Genomic DNA, 21,487 nt, shown 5'->3' on the forward strand with positions numbered 1-21,487 from the left:
CCATGCTGTTTTGATTACTGTAGCTTTGTAATATAATCTGAAGTCAGAGAGTGATATCTCCCACTTTTTCTTTTTTCTCAAGATTGTTTTGTCAATTCAGGATCTTTTGTGGTCAAATATAAACTGTAGAATTATTTGTTCCAGTCCTGTGAAGAATGTCGTGGGTATTTTGATATGGATTACGTTAAATCTGTAGATTGTGCTGGGTAGTATGGACATTTTAACAGTATTAATTCTTCCAGTCCATGAACATAGGGTATCTTTCCATGGCTTTATGTCATCTTCAGTTTCTTTGATCAGTGTTTTGTAGTTGACTGAGTTTAAGTCTTTTCACTTTTTTGGTTAAGCTTATTCCTAGGTATTGTATTCTTTTTGATGTGATCTTAAATGAGATTGTTTTCTTGCTTTCTCTTTTTGATAGTTTAATATTAGTTTATGGAAAAGTAATAACTTTTTAAATGTATTAATCCTGCAACTTTACTGAAGTCATTTTTAGTTCTAATAGTTGTTTTTTTTTTTTTTGTGGCATCTTTAGGATTTTCTGTATGTAATACCATGCCATTTCAGACCGTGACAGTTTTACTCCTTCCCTTCCAATTTCGATGCCTTTTATATCTTTTCTTTGTCTGATTGCTGTGGCTGGGACTTCCAATGCTGTAAACAGAAGTGTCAAGAGTGGACATCCTTGCCTTGTTCCTGATGTTAGAGGGGAAGCTTTCAGGTTTTCACCATTGAGCATGATGTTAGCTGTGGGTTTGTTGTAAGTGGCCTTTATTATGTTCAGATGTGTTGCCTCTGTAACCAGTTTGATGCGAGTTTTTATCATGAATGAATTTTGAATTTTGTCAAATGCTGCATCCCATAGATATTAGAAAGCTGTGTTTCCATTTTTATTTCTCTTGAGCTATTTTCTGGTTTCCTCCTCGATTTGTTTATTGACCCATTTTGGTTTTTTAGTAGCACATTGTTTTCATTTTCCCCATTTTTCTTCCAATAATTGCTTTCTAGTTTTATACTATCGTGTTTGGAAAAACTGCTCAATACAATTCCTATTCTTTTAAGTTTGTTGAGAGTTATTTTTGGCTTAACATATGATCTATCCTAGAGAACATTCCATGTGTACTTGATAAGAATGTGTATTCTGATCTTTTGGGATGGAATGTCCTGTAGATACCTATTAAGATTATTTGGTCTAATGTGTCATTTAAGATGTCTATTTCCTTCTTGATTTTCTGTTTGGATGATTTGTCCATTGATGTAAGTGAGGTGTTAAAGTCTGCTACTATTAATATATTATTGTCAATCTCTCCTTTTATGTATGTTTATATTTGCTTTAAATATTTAGATGCTCATGTGTCAAGTGCAGATATTTTAAAGTGTTATATCCTCTTCTTATATTAATCCTTTTATCATTAAATAATGCTCTTCTTTGTTATTTTTTATGGACTTTGTTTTAAAGTCTGTTTTGTCTGATGTGAATATTGCTACCACCGCCCTTGTTGTTTCTATTTGCATGAAATTTCTTTTTACTTCTCCTCACTTTAAATTTGTGTGTGTCTTTAGTTCTTTTAACCAGAATATAGATGGGTCTTGTTTTTTAATCCAGTCATCCGCCCCCCCCCCCACTGTGTCTTTTGATTGAAGCATTTATTCCATTGACATTTAAAGTGTTTGTGCTTATTGCCGTTTTGTTCCTTTTATTCTGGTTATTTTTATAGTTCTTCTCTGTACTTCTTTTCTTCTTTTAGCTTCTTCCATTGTGATTTGATTTTTTTTTTTTTAGTGGTATGCTTGTGTTACTTTCTCTCTAGTTTTTGTGTATTTATTTTAGGCTTTTGATTTGTTACTACCATTGGGTTCATAAGTTTTGATTTTTAACTCTATCTCCTTGCTTTAAATTGGTAATGATTTAAGTTCTAATACCTTCTAAAAGGTCTACATTTTAACTCCCTTCCCTCATATTTTGTGTTTTTGATACCATATTTTACATCTTCATGTTAATCCTTTTATTCTAATGCACTGTTGCTGTTGTTCAGTTGCTAAGTTGTGTCTGACTCAGCGACCCCATGGACTGTAGCATGCCAGGCTAATAACTTATTAGAATGCATATTCCAACTTGTTTCTGCAAAAAACATAAAACTCGCAGAATGGTGAAATGAATATGACAGTGAACTCATGTATACCCTTCCCCTAGACTAACTACTGATATTTTGGTCATATTTTAGATGAAAAAGAGGGAAAAGCTCACCTCTCTTCTTACCACTCTAATCAACCATTATTCATGTCTTGCACACAATTTATTTCCTTTGCTGATGAAAAACTTGCTTATTTGCTTCAATTTCTTAATGTAGGTGTAATTTACAGCAGAGAAGTGCACAGATTTACCTGTTACAGCTTGAGTTTTGACAAATGCATGCACTTATGTAACCCATACTCTATAAAGATATTTCTGTTACCCTGGAAGGTCCTTACATGCCCTTTCCCAGTCATCCTCACCCCTTTGGAAGCATCTCTTGTCCCACTTTCACTTTAGAAGAATAGTTTTCCCTGTTCTTGACAATGTTGCATGTATCAGTACATCTTTCCTTTTTATTACTTAGTTGTATTCCATTTTATGACTATGTTATTCATTTTCTATTGAGATGAATTCATATACTTCGAGCTATTATGAATAAAGCTGTTGTGAACTTTGTCATAGAAGTCTTCTTGTGTCATTGAGTTTGAGGCACCATTGAGTGTGTTGAAATAGGTAAATCAATTGAATGTGTATAACATGAAGCCCTGTTCAGTGCTTTAAAGAAAAACAAGTCAGAATAAGGAGTGGAAGCATGATAGAGGATGATCTTTTTGATTGGAAAGTATTTTAGCAATGACCTAAAAAAAGTGTGTAAGACAACTATGGAGGTGACAGAGTATAACGTGATAGTTCTAAGAAGATAGCTGAAAATGGAGTGTTCCTGAGGCAGAAGTGTCCTTGGTACATTCCAATGTGGGTGAGCAGGGCAGAGAGTTAGGTCAGAGAGATACTGACACCATGGTAGAGGAGCACGGAAGGAGTTAAGGATGTAAACAGTATTTTTTTCTTACCAGGAAAGTAGATGAATGGATTCACAATATGACAGTTACCAGCAACAATAACAACTGCATAAAGTTTATTGAATTCTTTCTTGTCACAGCCTTGTTTAGGCCATTCCATTTATTACCTTTTTTAATCCTCACAACAGTCCTCTGTGAGGTATGGGTACTCATCTCCACTTTGCAGATGAGAGAATTAAAACACTAAGCGATTAGATGCATTAGCCTTTATCAGTAATTTTATTTATTTTCCAGTGGAGTTCTTCTCAATCATAACTCTCTGGCAGTGATTTTTTTCAGTGAGCCAGAGAAACAGAGGAACAAATTCTGGGCTGTCTTTCTGATTTGCATGTATTAGTACCACAGCAACTTGGGAAAATGATTTAGCCTCTCAAAATCTCATTTTACTCCTTTGTCACATGTATGAATTGTGTTTGGTGTTTGTTAAAAGGTCTGGTAAGTCAGATCTGTGAAAGAACATAAGGGGCCTGATCAATCCTTGAAGAGAAATAATGTGACGCTACTATGTATTAAGGGATACTTCATATACTAGACAGTTTAACTTATGGAGGAAGATAATAAAGCTAGGAAGAACTAAAAAATGTTGCCTTTAACATTTTAATGTTTTTGTGTAACTGTGGAGTCTAAAATGTATATGCATGTTTTGGATATTTGAAGCAAATGCAGAGATGTACTTGGTGATCATGTTTTGATAAAACATATTTAAGGCAATAAGATTTCTGTCCTGGTTTTCTTGTGGTTGGTTTATGGTACCTGCAACCTGTGTATCTGTTTCCCCATTTCTCCCTCTTCATCGTATCTTCCGTTTTATCTTTGTTTTCTTTGTACTAAAATATTCCTTACTTTTTTCTCTTTAAGGTGAGAAGTAAGCATGAGGAGTAATCTAGTTCATAATGGAGATTGTTTTATAGCACAAAATAGAACATTGTCTAATAAAATAGAACTTTTTAGTGGGAAAATATCTACCCAGAATCTGAAATTACACACAATAAGATATATTGACTACAAACTGAATAGGATCATACTTTCTATCTAAAATTTATATCTGAAAAATATGACTACAGCTTGAAGCTCACATTGAGAGAATCTATAAGGAAAATGGGTTTGAACAACCCCATTGACTTAAATATTTTCTGCAAGAGTTATTTTGATAAAATAACAGATGGAATGGAAGACTTGGAAACAGTGTAACTGACAAAATGAATTAAATTGTTCTGTGGAATCTTTCTGCAGCAGGCAGTCTCAGTTAAAATTCCTTAGTGCCTACTTAACATACTTTTATGTAAAAATCTCTCTTTTCCAGGTATCATCCTCAACATCACAGAGTAGAGTTAGAATCTTAATATCAGTTGGATGTTTATTTGCCTTTCTGAATATGTTTTTGGATCCATGCAAAACTGGTTTCTGTTTCGTATCTTGAAATTCTTAAGGTTGATTAATAAACTTACACTCTTCAGTTTAAGTGAGTTCACAATGGTGTGTGTGGTAGGGGGTATCATTTAATATTTTCTGACATGAAAACTGTTGAATTTTGTTGAGGGGGAAGGAGTTTGGTGACTTGGTGGGCAGGCCCATTTTCATTACTTTAATTGTGCGATTTATTAGGATTTTAAGCTTTTTTATAAATGTTTTAGTGTTATAGGACAGAATTAAAAGGATTTAGAATAAAAGGAGTTTAACAAAAGGACTTTGCAACAGGATTGCAATAGTTTTTATATTTGATGGATTTAGCTAACCGCTTTTCATTTCAATCATCGTGCTACATTCTGTTAAATGCTGTAGAACAGGTGTATGTAACGTCATTCTCTATTGTACATGCAAATAAACACAATTTTATATATAAAAAGTTAATCCTCTACAATTTGGAGGATTACATTATGGGAGGGTGATGACTCCATTAGGCATCATGGAGAGTACATGCTATTTATATTGCAAGAAAAATCAGGTTAATAGCTACAGTGTTCATGAGATTGTAGAATTTTTATACCAACACTTAAAAAAATTGTGCTTATTCAAACTGTCCACAACAACATTATTTAAGGCAGAGTTAAGGTTATGTTATATAGTTTTCTAGCTTTGAAAAAAATTCAGTGGATAGTGTGCTTCAAAGAAATTTGAAGGATTTGTTATGATTTGTGTGCTTTTTGTAGACTAGTCTTTCCTGTTTCCAGACAGTTTTGCTGGTACAGTGGGTGCTTTTGGCTTTAGATTGTTCTTCAGTGAGGGCCTTATTTTGTAGTGTAAATTTTTTGCTTGGTTACCTTTTCTGAATATCCATGAAGAGTATAAATCTTTAGTGTCAGGTGACTGACCTAGAGAGCAAATTCGGTAGGACTGTTGTAACCCAGTGTATTTTAGTCGCTCAATCATGTCCGACTCTTTGTGACCCTGTGGACCGTAGCCTGCCAGTCTCCTCTGTCCATGGAATTCTCCAGGCAAGAATACTGGAGTGGGTGGCCATTCCCTTCTCCATTTGTGACCCAATAGTTCAGTGGAAACCAATGAAGTTCTTCAATTCAGGTTTGAAAAACACAAAAACAATCAAACCTTTCTTGCCAGTATTATTTGCACTTTAAAGACATGATGTGCCACTCATCAAAATAGCAAATTGGTGTGTGTAATACCAGGTAGAAACCGTAAAGACCTTGTCAAAACACCAGGAAGCAGAGGCAAAACAGGTATTGTTAAAGGTGAAGGTGAAATAGGTAAGAGTGAAGAATTGACCTTGTGTAGCTGAAATCCAGTTATAATTAATTTGAACCATAAATATCATGGGCTTTGGACTAGTTAATTTTTAACTTGTGCTTCATTTGAAGTCATATTGTTAATTGTGAAATCTGATTTATTTGTTTAGCAGGAGGAAAAGCACACAATCCATAGTAAATTAATATTTAGTGAAAATGTAAGCACTAATTGTTCTAAGCTTCTCAAAATTTAAATTGGTTATGGAGAACTTTATTCATCAACACTGTGTTTATAGTTTTGATATTTTTAAGGTGTGATAATACAGTCTGTGAATGGATCATACAACTTGTCTTAATCTATTTTGTATAATTATTATCACAATTTAAAAGTATATTATGTCACAGCACAATATAAATGTGTATCCACATTTAAACCTCATTATTTTTGGAGGGATCCATTAATGTGGATTATTAACATTTACATTACACTTGGTGTATGTGTGTGTGCTAAGTCACTTTAGTCGTGTTCAACTCTTTGTGACCCTATCGACTGTAGCCTGCCAGTCTCCTCTATCCATGGGATTCTCAAGGCAAGAATACTGGAGTGGGTTGCCATGCCCTTCTCCAGGGGATCTTTCCGACCCAGGAATCGAACCTGCATCTCTTGTGTCTCTTGCATCGGCAGGGGTGTTCTTTACCACTAGCACCGCCTGGGAAGCCCCACACTTGGTGTATACCATCTAGCAAAGAAATGGAACACTGTTAAGAGTGCTTAAGCCCCCTGTTTACCCCTCCCCGAAATTCTCTCCATCCTAAACCCCAAAGAAGACTACCCTATCCTGAAATTGATGTTTATGTGTTTTTGTTTTTAGCACTGAAGGTTACTAAATATCTGTCTATATATCTGCCTAATGACACACAGCCAGTAGGCACATATTTGTGCAACCACACAATTTCTTTGTACCTTTTTCAAAACTGTGGTAAAAATCACAAAAGATTTAATGTCTTTAAATCTTTACAAACTTTTTTTGGTGGGGGGCATGCAGTGTGACATGCTGAGTCTTAGTTCCCTGATCAGGACCCATATCCCCTGAAGTGGCAGTGCAGAGCCCTAACTACTGGACTACCAGGGAATTCCTGGGAAACTTGATTATATAGCTTGGCAGTGTTAAGTACATTCAAAGAACTCCACATCCATTGAACAATAGCGCTCCATTTCTCCCTCTATCACCAGGCCCTGGTAATCACATTTTTCTTTCTGTTTCTAGGATTTGACGACTTTCAGTTCAGTTCAGTTCAGCTGCTCAGTCGTGTCCGACTCTTTGCAACCCCATGGACTGCAGCACGCCAGGCCTCCCTGTCCATTACCAACTCCCGGAGTTTACGCAAACTCATGTCCATTGAGTTGGTGATGCCATCCAACCATTTCATCCTCTGTCGTCCCCTTCTCCTGCCTGCAATCTTTCCCAGCATCAGAGTCTTTTCCAGTGAGTCAGTTCTTCGCATCAGGTGGCCAAAATATTGGAGTTTCAGTTTCAGCATCAGTCCTTCCAATGAATATTCAGGACTGATTTCCTTTAGGATGGATTGATTGGATCTCCTTGCAGTCCAAGGGACTCTTAAGAGTCTTCTCCAGCACCACAGTTCAAAAGCATCAATTCTTCGGCACTCAGCTTTGTTTATAGTTCAACTCTCACATCCATCCATGACTACTGGAAAAACCATGGCTTTGACTAGATGGATCTTTGTCAGCAAAGTAATGTCTCTGCTTTTTAATATGCTGTCTAGGTTGGTCATAACTTTTCTTCCAAGTAGCAAGCATCTTTTAATTTCATGGCTGCAGTCACCATCTGCATTGATTTTGGAACCTCCAAAAATAAAGTCTGTCACTGTTTCCACTGTTTCCCAATCCATTTGCCATGAAGTGATGGGACCAGATGCCATGATCTTAGTTTTCTGAATGTTGACTACTTTAGATGCCCCTTATGAGTACAGTAATAGAGTGTTTGTCTTTTCATGACTGATTTATTTCATTTAGAATAATGTCCTCAAAATTCACCCATGTGTAGCATCTGACAGAATTTCATTTTTAATATGTACATTTTCTTTGTCCAGTCATCGTTTGATGGGCATTTGCATTGCTGCCACCTTTTTCCTATTGTTAATGATTCTGTGGTGAACATGGGTGTCCAAGAGCTTGCTACATCTTTTTAAAATTAATATTTTAAGAGCATCTTTTAAATGGCAAAATTGAGCAGAAAGTACAGAGAGTTGCCAGATATCTCCTGACCCCACTCATGGCACAACTTCCCCACTTTTTGTACCCTGCACCACAGTGGTACCCACAGTGACATCATTATCAGTTAAAGTCCATTATTTTCATTTGGGTTCCCTATTGGTGTTGTACATTCCGTTGGTTTTCACAAATGCATAAAGACGTGTAAGTGCCATTATTGTTGTTGTTCAGTTGTGTCCAGCTCTTTGTGACCCCATGGACTGCAGCACACCAGGCTTCCCTGTCCTTCACTATCTCCCAGAGTTTGCTCAAACTCATGTATTGAGTCAATTATGCCATCCAGCCATCTCATCCTCTGCCACTCTCTTCTTCTTTTCTCTTTGATCTTTCCCAGTGTAAGGGTCTTTTCCAATAAGTCAGCTCTTTGCATCAAGTGGCCAGAGTATTGGAGCTTCAGCATCAGTCCTTCCAGTGAATATTTAGGGTTGATTTCCTTTGGGATTGATTGGTTTGATCTCCTTGCAGTCCAAGGGACTCTCAAGAGTCTTCTCAGTTCAAAAGCATCAATTCTTAGGCACTCAGCCTTGTTTATGATTCAACTCTCACATCCGTACATGACTACTGGAAAAACTATAGCTTTAACTATACACACTTTTATCAGCAAAGTGATGTCTCTGATTTTTAATACACTGTCTATGTTTGTCATAACTGTTCTTCCAAGGAGCAAGTATCTTTTAGTTTCATGGCTGCAATCACCGTCTGCAGTGATTTTGGAGTCCAAGAAAATAAAGTCTGTCACTGTTGCCATTTTTTCCCCATCTGTTTGCCTTAAATTTATGGACTAGGTACCATGATCTTAGTTTTTTGAATGTTGAGTTTTAAACCAGCTTTTTCACTCTCTTCTTTCACCTTTATCAAGAGGCTCTTTAGCTCCTCTTCACTTTCTGCCATTAGGGTAGTGTCATCTGCATATCTGAGGTTATTCATACTTCTGGCAATTTTGATTCCAGCTTATTCTTCATCCTGCCGGACATTTTGCATGATGTCCTCTGCATAGAAGTTAAGCAAGCAGGGTGACAATATACAGCCTTGATGTACTCCTTTCCCAATTTGGAACCAGTTCATTGTTCCATGTCTGGTTCTAACTTTTGCTTCTTGACTGCATACAGGTTTCTCAGGAAGCAGGTCAGGTGGTCTGGTATTCCCATCTCTTTAAGAATTTTCTACAGTTTGTTGTGATCCACATACTCAAAGGCTTTAGCATAGTCAGTGAAGCAGAAGTAAATGTTTTTCTGAAATTCCTTTGCTTTTTCTATGATCCATCAGTTCAGTTCAGTTGCTCAGTCGTGTCTTGACTCTTTGCGACCCCATGGACTGCAGCACACCAGCCCTCCCTGTCCATTACCAACTCCCGGAGTCTACCCAAACCCATATCCATCGAGTCGGTGATGCCATCCAAACATCTCATCCTCTGTCGTCCCCTTCTCCTCCTGCCCCCAATCCTTCCCAGCATTAAGGTCTTTTCCAATGAGTCAACTCTTTGCATGAGGTGGCCAAAGTATTGGAGTTTCAGCTTCAACATCAGTTCTTCCAGTGAACACCCAGGACTGATCTCCTGTAGGATGGACTGGTTGGATCTCCCTGCAGTCCAAGGGACTCTCAAGAGTCTTCTCCAACACCACAGTTCGAAAGCATCAATTCTTTGACGCTCAGCTTTCTTCACAGTCCAACTCTCACATCCATACATGACTACTGGAAAAACCATAGCCTTGACTAGACGGACCTTTGTTGGCAGAGTAATGTCTCTGCTTTTTAATATGCTATCTAGGTTGGTCATAACTTTCCTTCCAAGGAGTAAGCATCTTTTAATTTCATGGCTGCAGTCACCATCAGCAGTGATTTTGGAGCCCAAAAGAATAAAGTTAGCCACTGTTTCCCCAGAGGACAGACAGACTGAAACCACAATCACAGAAAACTAGCCAATCCGATCACATGGACCACAGCCTTGTCTAACTCAATGAAACTAAGCCATGCCATGTAGGGCCACCCAAGATAGACAGGTCATAGTGGAGAGTTCTGACAAAATGTGGTCCACTGGAAAAGGGAATGGCAAACCACTTCAGTATTCTTGCTTTGAGAAACCCTTGAGCAGTATGACCCACCAGATGTTGGCAATTTGATCTCTGGTTCCTCTGCCTTTTCTAAATCCAGCTTGTACATCTGGAATTTCTCAGTTTATGTACTGTTGAAACCTAGCTTGAAAGATTTTGAGCATGACTCTGCTAGCATGTGAAATGAGTTGCAATTGTGCTGTAGTTTGAACATTGTTTGGCATTGCCCTTTTTTGGGATTGAAATGAAAACTGACCTTTTCCACTGCTGTTGTGTCCCTATAGAGTAGTTTCTCTTCCCTAAGCATCCTCTGTGCTTTACTTATTCATGCCTCCCTCCTTTTAAACTCCTGAACACCACTGGTATTTTTACTGTCTCAATATTGAAAATGGACTTTTGCCTTTTCGAGAGCCATGCAATATATATTTAAGCCTCCCCTGTGTTTTTTCATGGCTTGATAGCTCATTTTGTTTTATTTATTTATTTTTTATTTATCTGTTGCTCATTTTGTTTTAATCTTGAGTCATCTTCCGTTGTCTGGAGGCAACAATTTATTTATTTATTATTTATTTATTTTTAATGTATTTTAAATTGGAGGATTTTACAATATTTTATTGGTTGCTGCCATATATCACAGGAATCAGCCATAGATATACATATGTCCCTTGCCTCTTGAATCTCCCTCTCACTCCTCTCAGGTGTCAGAGTACAAGATTTGAGCTCCCTGTGTCATACAGCAAATTCTGGAGGTACTGTCATTTATTTATTCACCCATCTACTGAAGCGTGTCTTGATTGCTTCCAAGTTTAGGCAGCTGTGAACAAAGCTGATGTCCACATCCCTGTGCAGGTTTCTGTGTGAGCAAGGGTCTCAGCTCCTTTGGGTAAATACCAAGAAGCATGATTGCTGGATCTCGTAGTAAGAGTATGTTTAGTTTTGTAAGAACCTGTCCACTGTTTTGCATTCCCTCTGGTGATGATGGAGAGTTCTTGTTGTTCCTCATCCTCGTCAGCATCTGGTATTGTTGTTGTTTTACATTTTGGGCAGCGTAATGCTTATGGAATGGTGTCTTATTGTTTAGATTTGAATTTCCCTGATGACCTGTGATGTGGAGCATTTTTTCATCTGCTTATTGCCCATTTCTATATTTAAATGTTGGTTCATATCTTTTCCTCATTTTTATATTAAAAATTTTAAAGAATATATTTACTCGTTTATTTGGCTGAATATATTTACTCGTTTATTTGGCTGCATCAGAGTTTAGTTGTGGCATGCTGGATCTTCATTGCATCATGCATCATCATTTGTTGTGGTGCCTTAGTTCCCTGACCAGGCATGTGTCCCCTGCTTTGCAAGGTGGGTTCTTAACCATTGGAATACCGGAGAAGTCCTGAGAAATACAGTTGATTTTTTATGTTGGTCTTGACTCTGGTAAACTTGTTGAGTTAACTCACTAGCTCTAGAAGTTTTTGTTGTCATTGATGCCTTGGGTTTTAGTTGTATCAGTTGTGTTGTCTGCAAATACATGTGTGTGTGTGTGTGTGTGTGTGTGTGTATAATCACTCAGTTGAGTCCAACTCTTTGCAACACTATAGAGTGTATCCCTACAGGCTCCTCTGTCCATGGGATTTACCAATACTGGTGTGGGTTGCCATTTCCACCTCCAGGGGATCTTCCTGACCCAGGGATCGAACCCAGGTCTCCTGAATTGCAGGCACCTTCTTTACCGTCTGAGCCACCAGGGAAGACCTGCAGATTGGGAGTTTTATTTATTCCTTTCTTATCCATATGACTTTCCTCCCCATTCTTTTCTTTTTTTCCCTGTTCTTTAATTCTACTTCTTTTTTTTTTATAGTCATTATTATTTTTTAAACTTATATTTGGTTGTGCTTGGTCTTTGTTGCTGCATGGGGGCTTTCTCTAGTTTCCGTGAGCAGAGGCTACTCTCTAGTTGCGGTGTACGGGTTTCTCATTGTGGTGGCTTCTCTTGTTGTGGAGCACAGGCTCTAGGCGCACAGGCTTCTGTAGTTGCAGCACGGGCTCAGTAGTTGCGCCTCTCAGAGTCTAGAGTTTGGGCTTAGTAGTTGTGGCCCTTGGGCTTAGTTGCTTTGTGGCCTGTGAAATCTTCCTGGACCAGGGATCGAACCTGTTTCCCCTGCATTGGCAGGTGGATTCCAGTGTACCACCAGGGAAGTCCTCCCCCTTTCTTTTCTGTCTTGTCTAGAACTTCCAGTACCATGTTGAATAGCAGTGGTGAGAGTGGAGACCTTGCCTGGTTCTTGACCTTAGGGGGAATGCATTCATGATGTTAGCTGTAGGTTTTTGGATAAGTAGTGTAGTATCTAGAGCAATCATTTAAATTCCGGATCCTGTAAACAACCTTTTTATTTTCCCTGGAGCCTCTATAGAAAATTCTTTTTAAGACTCGGTGTCCTGAAATGATAGACATGTAGTTCAGCTATTGAATTCATTGTATTAGACCTGCAAGGGGCTTATAGACTCATACTTGTTTGTTCTATGAAAAATTTTGGAACATTTCATGGATTCTTTCCTCTGTTTTTCTCTGTTCTTTCTTTTTGGAATTCCTATCTATATGTTGGAACTTTGAGACAGTCCTTTAACAGTTCTCTTGTGTGTGTTTGTGTTCAGTCGCTCAGTGGTGTCTCACTCTTTGCAACCCCATGGACTGTAGCCTGCCAGGCTCCTCTCTGGGTAAGAATACTAGAGTGGGTTGCTATTTCGTCCTCCAAGGGATCTTCCTGACCCAGGGATCGAACCTACCTTTCCTGCATCAGCAGGTGGATTCTTTACCACTGAGGCACCTGGGAAGCCTGTTTATGTGTATATAAATTAATGCTGTTTTTCTCTTTTTTTACGTTTTTTTTTTTTTTTTTTGGCTCTGTTCTCTAGGAAATTTTCTCTTATCCTTGTGTTGAGTTTTTAAATAATATCTGCTAAGCTGCTGCTGCTGCTGCTGCTAAGTCGCTTCAGTCGTGTCCGACTCTGTGCGACCCCAGAGACAGCAGCCCACCAGGCTCCGCCGTCCCTGGGATTCTCCAGGCAAGAACACTGGAGTGGGTTGCCATTTCCTTCTCCATAAATAATATCTAACGTCTTTTTAATTTCCCAGATCTCTCTTTCATTTCTAAGCATCAGTTTTTCTTTGCATTGTTATTTTGTTTCATGCTTGAAATATCTTCTTATATTTTTAAAAAATTATTAATGATAGTTTCAATTTTTTTGGTATTTTTAGCCACATTTCCAGGTGATTTTACCTATTTGTAAGCAGCAAACTAAAAAGTTGATTGCAAGTGATGTGTGTTTGCATCCTCTGACTTCACTCAGGGTGCTTTGCTTGTGTGTTTCTTGGAGCTCTTTGCTTGACAGTGTCTTTCATTCTTTCTTCATGGTCTGAGTGATTTTTATTTTCTAATACACTGCTACTCAGTTTACTAGTCTTTTTTCAGGATTTTACACTGTTGTACATTGAGAATGGCCTGAAATTTTGAGGTTTTTAAAGTTTCTGTTATGACCTTCTTTTATTTAATTTTGACATCAGAATTATACAACTCTTGGGTAATTAGTTGGTGGAATTGGGGGTGGTTTTCTAATTACATGGAGAACATGTGTAAAATTGAGGTTGTTGCCAATTAAAAAAAAGGTTTTAAATGTTGGTTCATTTTTAAAGTAGTTATAGGTTTATTTATAGCTTTTCTATTTTTTTGTTCAATTGTATAAATATATTGATTTAAATGAATGTTTTGCTGTCTCTTTAGCCATAAATATTTTGAGAGAATGAAAATAGTAAGAATATAGAACAATACTTTTTGAAGTTTTGTTTTACATTTTACTTCATGTTCCTTATCAGGTGCTCAAAAGTGTGACAACTTTGCTGAAAAAAGGCCCCTCCTTGGTGTTTGTAAGAGCACTGGATCTTCTGGGTAAGGAATTAAAAAAAAGTTTTTTGAACCACTATTAAAATTTTGTGTTATTTCAGAGGGGGAACTTTAATGTCTTCAAGTCTTTGTTTACCATAAGACTATGGTTTTACAAGAGGGATGGAACAGAATTTAATAACATATTTAGGGTTTTTGCCACACAGGCCACTTTATTTTTCTGCTCAACTGTTTTCTCTCAAATGTAGGGTGATAGCAGGACATGAAAGAAAGCAGTATATCAGAATTCAGTCATGAAGGATTAGCATCATTAAGAAAAATATGTTTCATTTTATTTATTTATTTTTTTTAGTATTTATAATGGCCTTCTACAGTGGATTAGAAGTTACTATTATGTCATCATCATCATCAACTGTTATTAACATTTTTTTTACATTGTTTTGTGCATCTTTTTAAAAAAATTTTATTTTATATTGGAGTATAGTTGATTAACAATGTTGTGTTAGTTTCAAGTGTAGAGAAAAGTGATTCAGTTATACATATACATATATCTTTTCTTTTTCAGATTCTTTTCCCATATAGGTTATTACAGAGTATTGAGTAGAGTTCCTCCTTTGCTATACAGTAGGTCCTTGTTGATTATCTATTTTCTATATAGTAATATGTATTCCATCATGCTTTATATTTATATTAGAATATATATTATCCTTAGGTAAGATGTTAATAGAAGATAATTTAATATATCTTAATGGTAATAATATATAGCATAGTGTATATTGTGTATTAGCCAACAATTTATTGTTGTTGTAGCATGTGCCTAACACTGTTCTAAAGGCATTACATGAATTTTCTCTTTTATTTCTGTTAGCAATACTCTGAAATAGATACTGTTCTTATTCCTATTTTGTAGTTTAGAGAAACTCAGGCACTGAATTCTCACAGTGAAACTGGATTCAAACCCAAGCAAGCATACTTTTTTTTTTTTTTTAAGTTTTTATTGAGTATAGTTGATTTTTAGTGTTTAGGTTCAGGTGTACAGCAAAGTGAATCAATTATACATCTACATATATCCACTTTTTTTCTGGATTCTTCAAGCAGGCATACTCTTAGTTCCATGCTCATTGCATTTGTGACAGTGAGAGGCTTACTGACTAAGGTGATTAATTGTTATTGCTCCTGAAGTCAAGTTTCCCTTTCCCCTACCTTCTCTATATATTAAATGAGAACAATATTCTTCATAATAGCTTATAGTGATTTAGTTACCAGATTTGTAGTGACCTTTTCACTATATAATTCCAGTTAGGAATTATTTTCAATTGCTGGTAAAGTTCCAGTGGCCTATACAAACCTTGGAATTGAATTACTGGGTAGGCAGTCCAGGGCCAATGAAATGTTTTTGCTATGTGTCATTAATGATCTAGATTCTTTCCATTTCTAGCTTTGACATCTTTTAGAATATGACCCCTTCCCCTTATGATCTCAAGAAGGCTACTCTCTTATGAGTTAGTATCTCCTCATCTTGAACTCCTAGCTACAAGGAAATCAGGGATTTTACTGTGGTTTTGTTAGTAAGGTAGAGGATCAAAATGAATATTAAGCTTGGCAACCCGTAGTCCTTGCCATGTGCTTTCAGCTGATAGTGTCTGGGTCATGGATGCAGTGCACAAAGAAAGAATGTGCTAATGGTGTAAACATGATTGATCTTGGAGTCTTAATTGTTGCTTTCTGGGGAAATGGTTTGACTCCATGTGTTACAAGACAATTTTCTTCCAGTGTAAAGTTTTGGGTTGAAGTCAGCAAAAATTTACTGTGTACTCATCACTCTGCTAGGTGTGGGATCAAGATACAAAACATGAAAACCTAATTCTGTGTCCCAAAGATTTAAGAATGTTGTTAAAAGCAAAAACATAGCACATAGAAAATGATATATGGGGTAATGACATCTATGTGTGCTCCGTCATGTTTGACTCTGTGTGACCACATGGACTGTAACCTGCCAGGCTCCTCTGTCCATGGAATTTTCCGGGCAAGAATACTGAAGTGGGTTGCCATTTCCTACTCCAGGGAATCTTCCTGCCCAGAAATTGAACCCTCGTCTCCTGCATTGGCAGGCAGATTCTTTACCACTGCACCACCTGCAAAGCCCAGTGATGTCTAATTGGAATTCAAAGAAGGTAGAGGTCAGTGTACCTGGATTGATAGGAGAAGGCCTCATGAAGAAGACACAGCATGTGCTGGACCTAAAGGAATAGTAAAGTTTGGCAGTGTTACAGAAGACTAAGAACTTCCAGAATAGGTTATAAAGCTATAGCTGGGGAACAGAAACTGGTAGAAATATTCTTAGCAAAGATGGAAGTTTGTGGCTTACAGTGAAGTTCATCTGCAAGATAGGTGATAACAACCATTTCATTGCTCTAGAACTCAACCAAAGGCTTCTAACAATGTGAAAAGTGTTTATGTTTGAGAGATTGGTAAATATTAAGTCATAGCTGTGGGAATCTGTGGCATTCATTCCTGGAGCTGCTTGAGTCACACTCCACCCTGTGGGGTGGAGTGGGGAATGTCATGGCCGTGCTCAGCAGCATTGTCCATGGAACTTATGGTCATGGGGTTGTGTGGGTTGTGTGGGCCCATGGCTCTTCTGGCCTAAAATCATGATCATCTGAGGCTTCATGTATGTGTAAAGGAGCCATGAAAGCATCTAAGGGACACTAAAACCTGGGAGACTTGAAAATATCTGACTGTTGAATGTGTTCCTCTGCACACAGAGATCCTTTTGGAAAGAATGACAACCTTTATTGACTTAGGGTGGTTGAATAAATTCTCTGTTGAACCTTTGGTTAATCACTAAGCTACATAGACACAGGGGCAGCCCCCGGGAAAGCAGGCTTTAAAATGAAAGCAAGAATTAAAAATAAAATCCAGCAGAGGCATTAGTAACTGTATATTGTGGAGCAAAGTAGCTTTCCAGAATTCTTATACCATATTATAAAACATGTCTAATTTCCAACATAAAATTATGACACATGCCAAGAAATAGCAAAGTATGATATATTGAGAAGAGGAAGTAGGTGATAGAAACTGTTGCTGATTGCTTTCAGTGTTAAATTTTGGAGACAAGCCTTTTAAAGCAGCTGTTATACATATGTTCTAAAAACTAAACGAACCGTGTTTATGGAATGAAAGGAAAGCTTGGTAACAATGAACATATAGAGAATCTCAGTTAGAAATAAGAAATTATAGAAAAACCAAATGGAAATCCTAGAGTTGAAGAGATTAAAAAAAGGTGAAACAATAAGCTTGCTAGAAGAACACAACACTATATTCAGGTCAGCACATGAATCAGAGAACTGTTATGTTAACAAGAGAGGTGAAAGGCAATGAGGGGGCTTCCTTGGTGGTACAGTGGTTAAGAATCCACCTGCCAATGCAGGGGACAGGGGTTCAATCCCTAGTCCAGGAGAATCCTACATGCCACAGAGCAGCTAAGCCCTTGTGCCACAACTACTGAGCCTACACAGTACAACTACTGAACCTATGTGCTGCAACTCCTGAAACTTGTACTCCACAACCAGAAAAGCCACCACAATGAGAAGCTACCGTGTACAATGCAATTTACTAGAGAGTAGCCCCTGCTCTCAGCACCTGGAGAAAGCCCTTGCAGCAACAGAGACCCAACACAGCCAAAAATACAGTAAATAAATACATCTTTAAAGGGAAAAAAAAAAGGAATGGAAACCGCAGAGAAGAGTTGAAGAAGTACCTGTGGTGCAAGAAACCTTCCTTGACTTCACTTTTCCTGATGTTTATTAAACCTCTGCAATTCAGGCACACCCAGTCCCATTGAAGCCCCACAAAAAGATGTGTTTGTGGAAGATAGTCAACTATTTGCTGAGTTTGGTTTGCAAGTGTTGAAAGATTTTCCATTCCTTAGCAACCCTGCTTAACTGTATGATTAAGATTTTTATTTTTTTTGCCTCCCTGTGTGGCAAGTGTGATCTTACTTCCTTGACTAGGAATTGAACGTATACTCCCTGTAGTGGGAATGTGAAGTCTTAACCACCAGACAACCAGGAAATCTCAAGGAGATTATTTTTTATTTTTACAGGATTCATTTATTGAGGTGTCACTTGAATATATATAGTAGGTGAAGAGATTATTTATTGAGAGATGAGATGACTCTGATGGTATGTGTGTTATATTAGTCTAATACAGAGAATCAGAACCAGTGGGAAGTGGGATTATATATATGAAGAGAGAGGGGAGAAGGAATGGGGGTGTTGATTTTGAGAAATTGACTCACGTGATTGTGTGAAGCCTGAACATCCAAAATCTGCAGACTGAGGAAAGAGTTGCAATTTCTAACCCTCTTCCTCCAAGGAAGTCAATTTTTTGAAGATTTTATTAAGACTTTCAGCTGATTGGATGAGTTCCATTCAAGTTATGAAGCATCACCCGCTTTACTCAAATTCTGCTGATTTAAATGTTATTCTTACATAAAAAAATACCCTCACAGAAATATCTAGAATAATATTTGACCAAATCTGATTATTGTGGCCTAGCCAAGTTGACACATTAATCACCACAGGGGCGATGAATATAGTTCTGATTAAAATAGCGTTTGCCTACTGGAAAAAATCTATTGTAGACACTCACTTCCCCGCTCCCCATGTCTGCTCCTTAAATTTATTTCATAGTAGGAGAATCATTCTGCAAAGAGATGGCTATATGTCTGTATCTTTTGCTGGGTTGTTTTAAGAATTGTTATTGATAAATGAATGTGAAGATATTTCCTTCTTGGTTTTAAGCACAGCACCTTCTAACTAGCAGGACTCCACACTATTTATTTTTTGCTAAATGAATTTTAATAAGTTTTCTGTACAGTCATACTCATCCTTTATTTGCATATTAGTACCACTTTTTTTTTTTATGGTTGAGAAAATGTCTTAATCTGAGGAACCACATGTCCTGAACTTGGGTGTTGATGTCTTCTTCAAAGCCTGTGGTGCACAAAATCTTAGGACCTCCTTAACCTTTTGGGGCGTACAAGACATGTCTGTTGCCATTCATTTCCATGACAAATGCTTTATTGAGCAAAAGGTGCTTTGGACACTTGTCAGTTGCTTATACGGAGAAGGCAATGGCACCCCACTCCAGTACTCTTGCCTGGAAAATCCCATGGACAGAGGAGCCTGGTAGGCTCCAGTCCATGGGGTCGCTAGGAGTCAGACACGACTGAGCGACTTCACTTTCACTTTTCCCTTTCATGCACTGGAGAAAGAAATGGCAACCCACTCCAGTATTCTTGCCTGGAGAATCCTAGGGACGGCAGAGCCTGGTGGGCTGCCATCTGTGGGGTCGCACAGAGTCGGACACGACTGAAGTGACTTAGCAGCTTAGCAGCAGTTGCTTATATTCACAATTAATACCGCTTAGTAAGTTTATCTTAGGGAAGTTCAGTAAAATTTCCTTTTGATGTATAAATTTTCTTATTTATAAATGTATATAGCATCACTGACTCAATGGATATGAATGAGTAAACACCAAGAGATAGTGGAGGACAGAAGAGCCTGGCATGCTGTAGTCCATGGGGTCACAAAGAGTCGGACGTGACTTAGTGACTGAACAACGATCCCTTTTCAAAGAAAGGGGGGAATTTGCTATGGAAATAATCCTGGTCCTTCCTCATATTTTATCCTTTAGATATTTACACATTACACTGAGCCCACAGTTTTTAATACAGAGTCTTATTACATTTGTGACAGTCTATAAATGCCGTTTATTTTTATATTGTATTATAGTGATGTTTTCTTTCTTCATGTTTATAGGTCTATATAGAGGGAGAAGAAGAGGGAGGGAGGAGAGAGAAACACACACACTGTTCCATCATCATATCAGATAAGCCGTTTAAGGTCTAGGTGGGAGATAATGTTACTGATCCAGGGATTAAGTCAGTGTCTTGTGTAATATTTGAGAGAGGGAGGGGAAGTATGGACCACATATTAAGGAATGTACACTTTCTTAGGAAATGAAAATGTGTTGTATATTACATGCTAACCTGCTCCAGTAATGAAGTTGTTCATGGTTAGGATTTTGTTGGGTATTATGAATAACTGCAAAAGAGTATGATTATTCAGCAGCTGACTGCAGACCTTGAAGAATGTTTAATCCAATATAATATCATCACATTATACACATTATTGGAGTGGAGATGTGATCTTTACGTACAATCACAGAATGTTAGAATAGAAAAAAACTTGAAGATCATGTAAGATAAAGAAAGTCTTATCTGGAGACTCATACCATGCGTCTGTTTGGTGGTGGGAAATTCTTGTAAGAGTGAGAAAATGTTCCCCAGAAACAGACTCACGTATACAGAAAACAAATTAGTGATTACCAGAGGGGAGCAGGATGGAAGGAGGGGTTGAAATAGATGAAGAGGACTGAGAGGTACGACGTTGTAAATAAAATAAATAAGATACAAGGCTGTAATAGACAACACAGAGTATATAGTCCATATTTTATAATAATAACTTTGTATGCTATATAATCTATACAAGTACCAAATCACTATGTTGTACTCCTGAAACTAATCTTATAGGCTAACTATACTTCAATTAAAAGAGTGAGAAAATGTCTTTATTTCAGTTAGTTAGGAATCTCTTATCTCTTGTTAAATATGCACTCGATGGCCATATTTCCAAGATTGAATTTCAATAATTAGAAAGATGAAAATTTTGGCAACCACAGACATCTTAAAATTACCTTGAAAAAAGCAAAATAATTTTAATAGTTGAACAGGAATAAAGACTTGATTTCAAAATTAAGGACTGCTTATCAAATAAAATACACTTAGTTCACAGCATTAATAGTTTTGCATTTTTGCTGCAGATTGCTAACAAAGGACACATTGGACTGACAGAATTCTGTGAGACTGGTGTTTGGTAGCCACTGAGCTAAAGCAGCAGTTATTTCAGTTAAGTTCAGTCGCTCATTTGTGTCCGACTCTTTGCGACCCCATGAATCGCAGCACTCCAGGCCTCCATGTCCATCACCAACTCCCGGAGTCTACCCAAACCCGTGTCCATCGAGTCGGCGATGCCATCCAGCCATCTCATCCTCTGTTGTCCCCTTCTCCTCCTGCCCCCAATGCTTCCCAGCATTAGGGTCTTTTCCAATGAGTCAGCTCTTCGCATGAGGTGGCCAAAGTATTGGAGTTTCAGCTTCAACATCAGTCCCTCCAATGAACACCCAGGACTGATCTCCTTTAGGATGGACTGGTTGGATCTTCTTGCAGTCCAAGGGACTCTCAAGAGTCTTCTCCAACACCACAGTTCGAAAGCATCAATTCTTCGGTGCTCAGCTTTCTTCACAGTCCAACTCTCACATTCATACATGACTACTGGAAAAACCATAGCCTTGACTAGACGGACCTTTGTTGGCAAAGTAATGTCTCTGCTTTTA

At 37.8% G+C, this 21,487-nt stretch overlaps 1 protein-coding gene across 20 annotated transcripts in view; it reads left to right on the top strand.

Moving 5' to 3' along the window:
• The window catches only part of BCAS3 (BCAS3 microtubule associated cell migration factor), a 611,473-nt gene that overhangs the window by 83,368 nt on the left and 506,618 nt on the right, over window positions 1-21,487 (top strand). For all 20 annotated transcript variants that reach the window (XM_081584989.1, XM_081584991.1, XM_081584990.1 and 17 more), the window contains one exon: window positions 13,996-14,068. In XM_081584989.1, the coding sequence (XP_081441115.1) occupies window positions 13,996-14,068 (73 nt within the window). The remainder of the gene's footprint in view (window positions 1-13,995; window positions 14,069-21,487) is intronic.

Source organism: Giraffa tippelskirchi, chromosome 3 (assembly GCF_054371585.1).
Source record: "Giraffa tippelskirchi isolate mGirTip1 chromosome 3, T2T-mGirTip1v1.2.pri, whole genome shotgun sequence".
Lineage (NCBI taxonomy): Eukaryota > Metazoa > Chordata > Mammalia > Artiodactyla > Giraffidae > Giraffa > Giraffa tippelskirchi.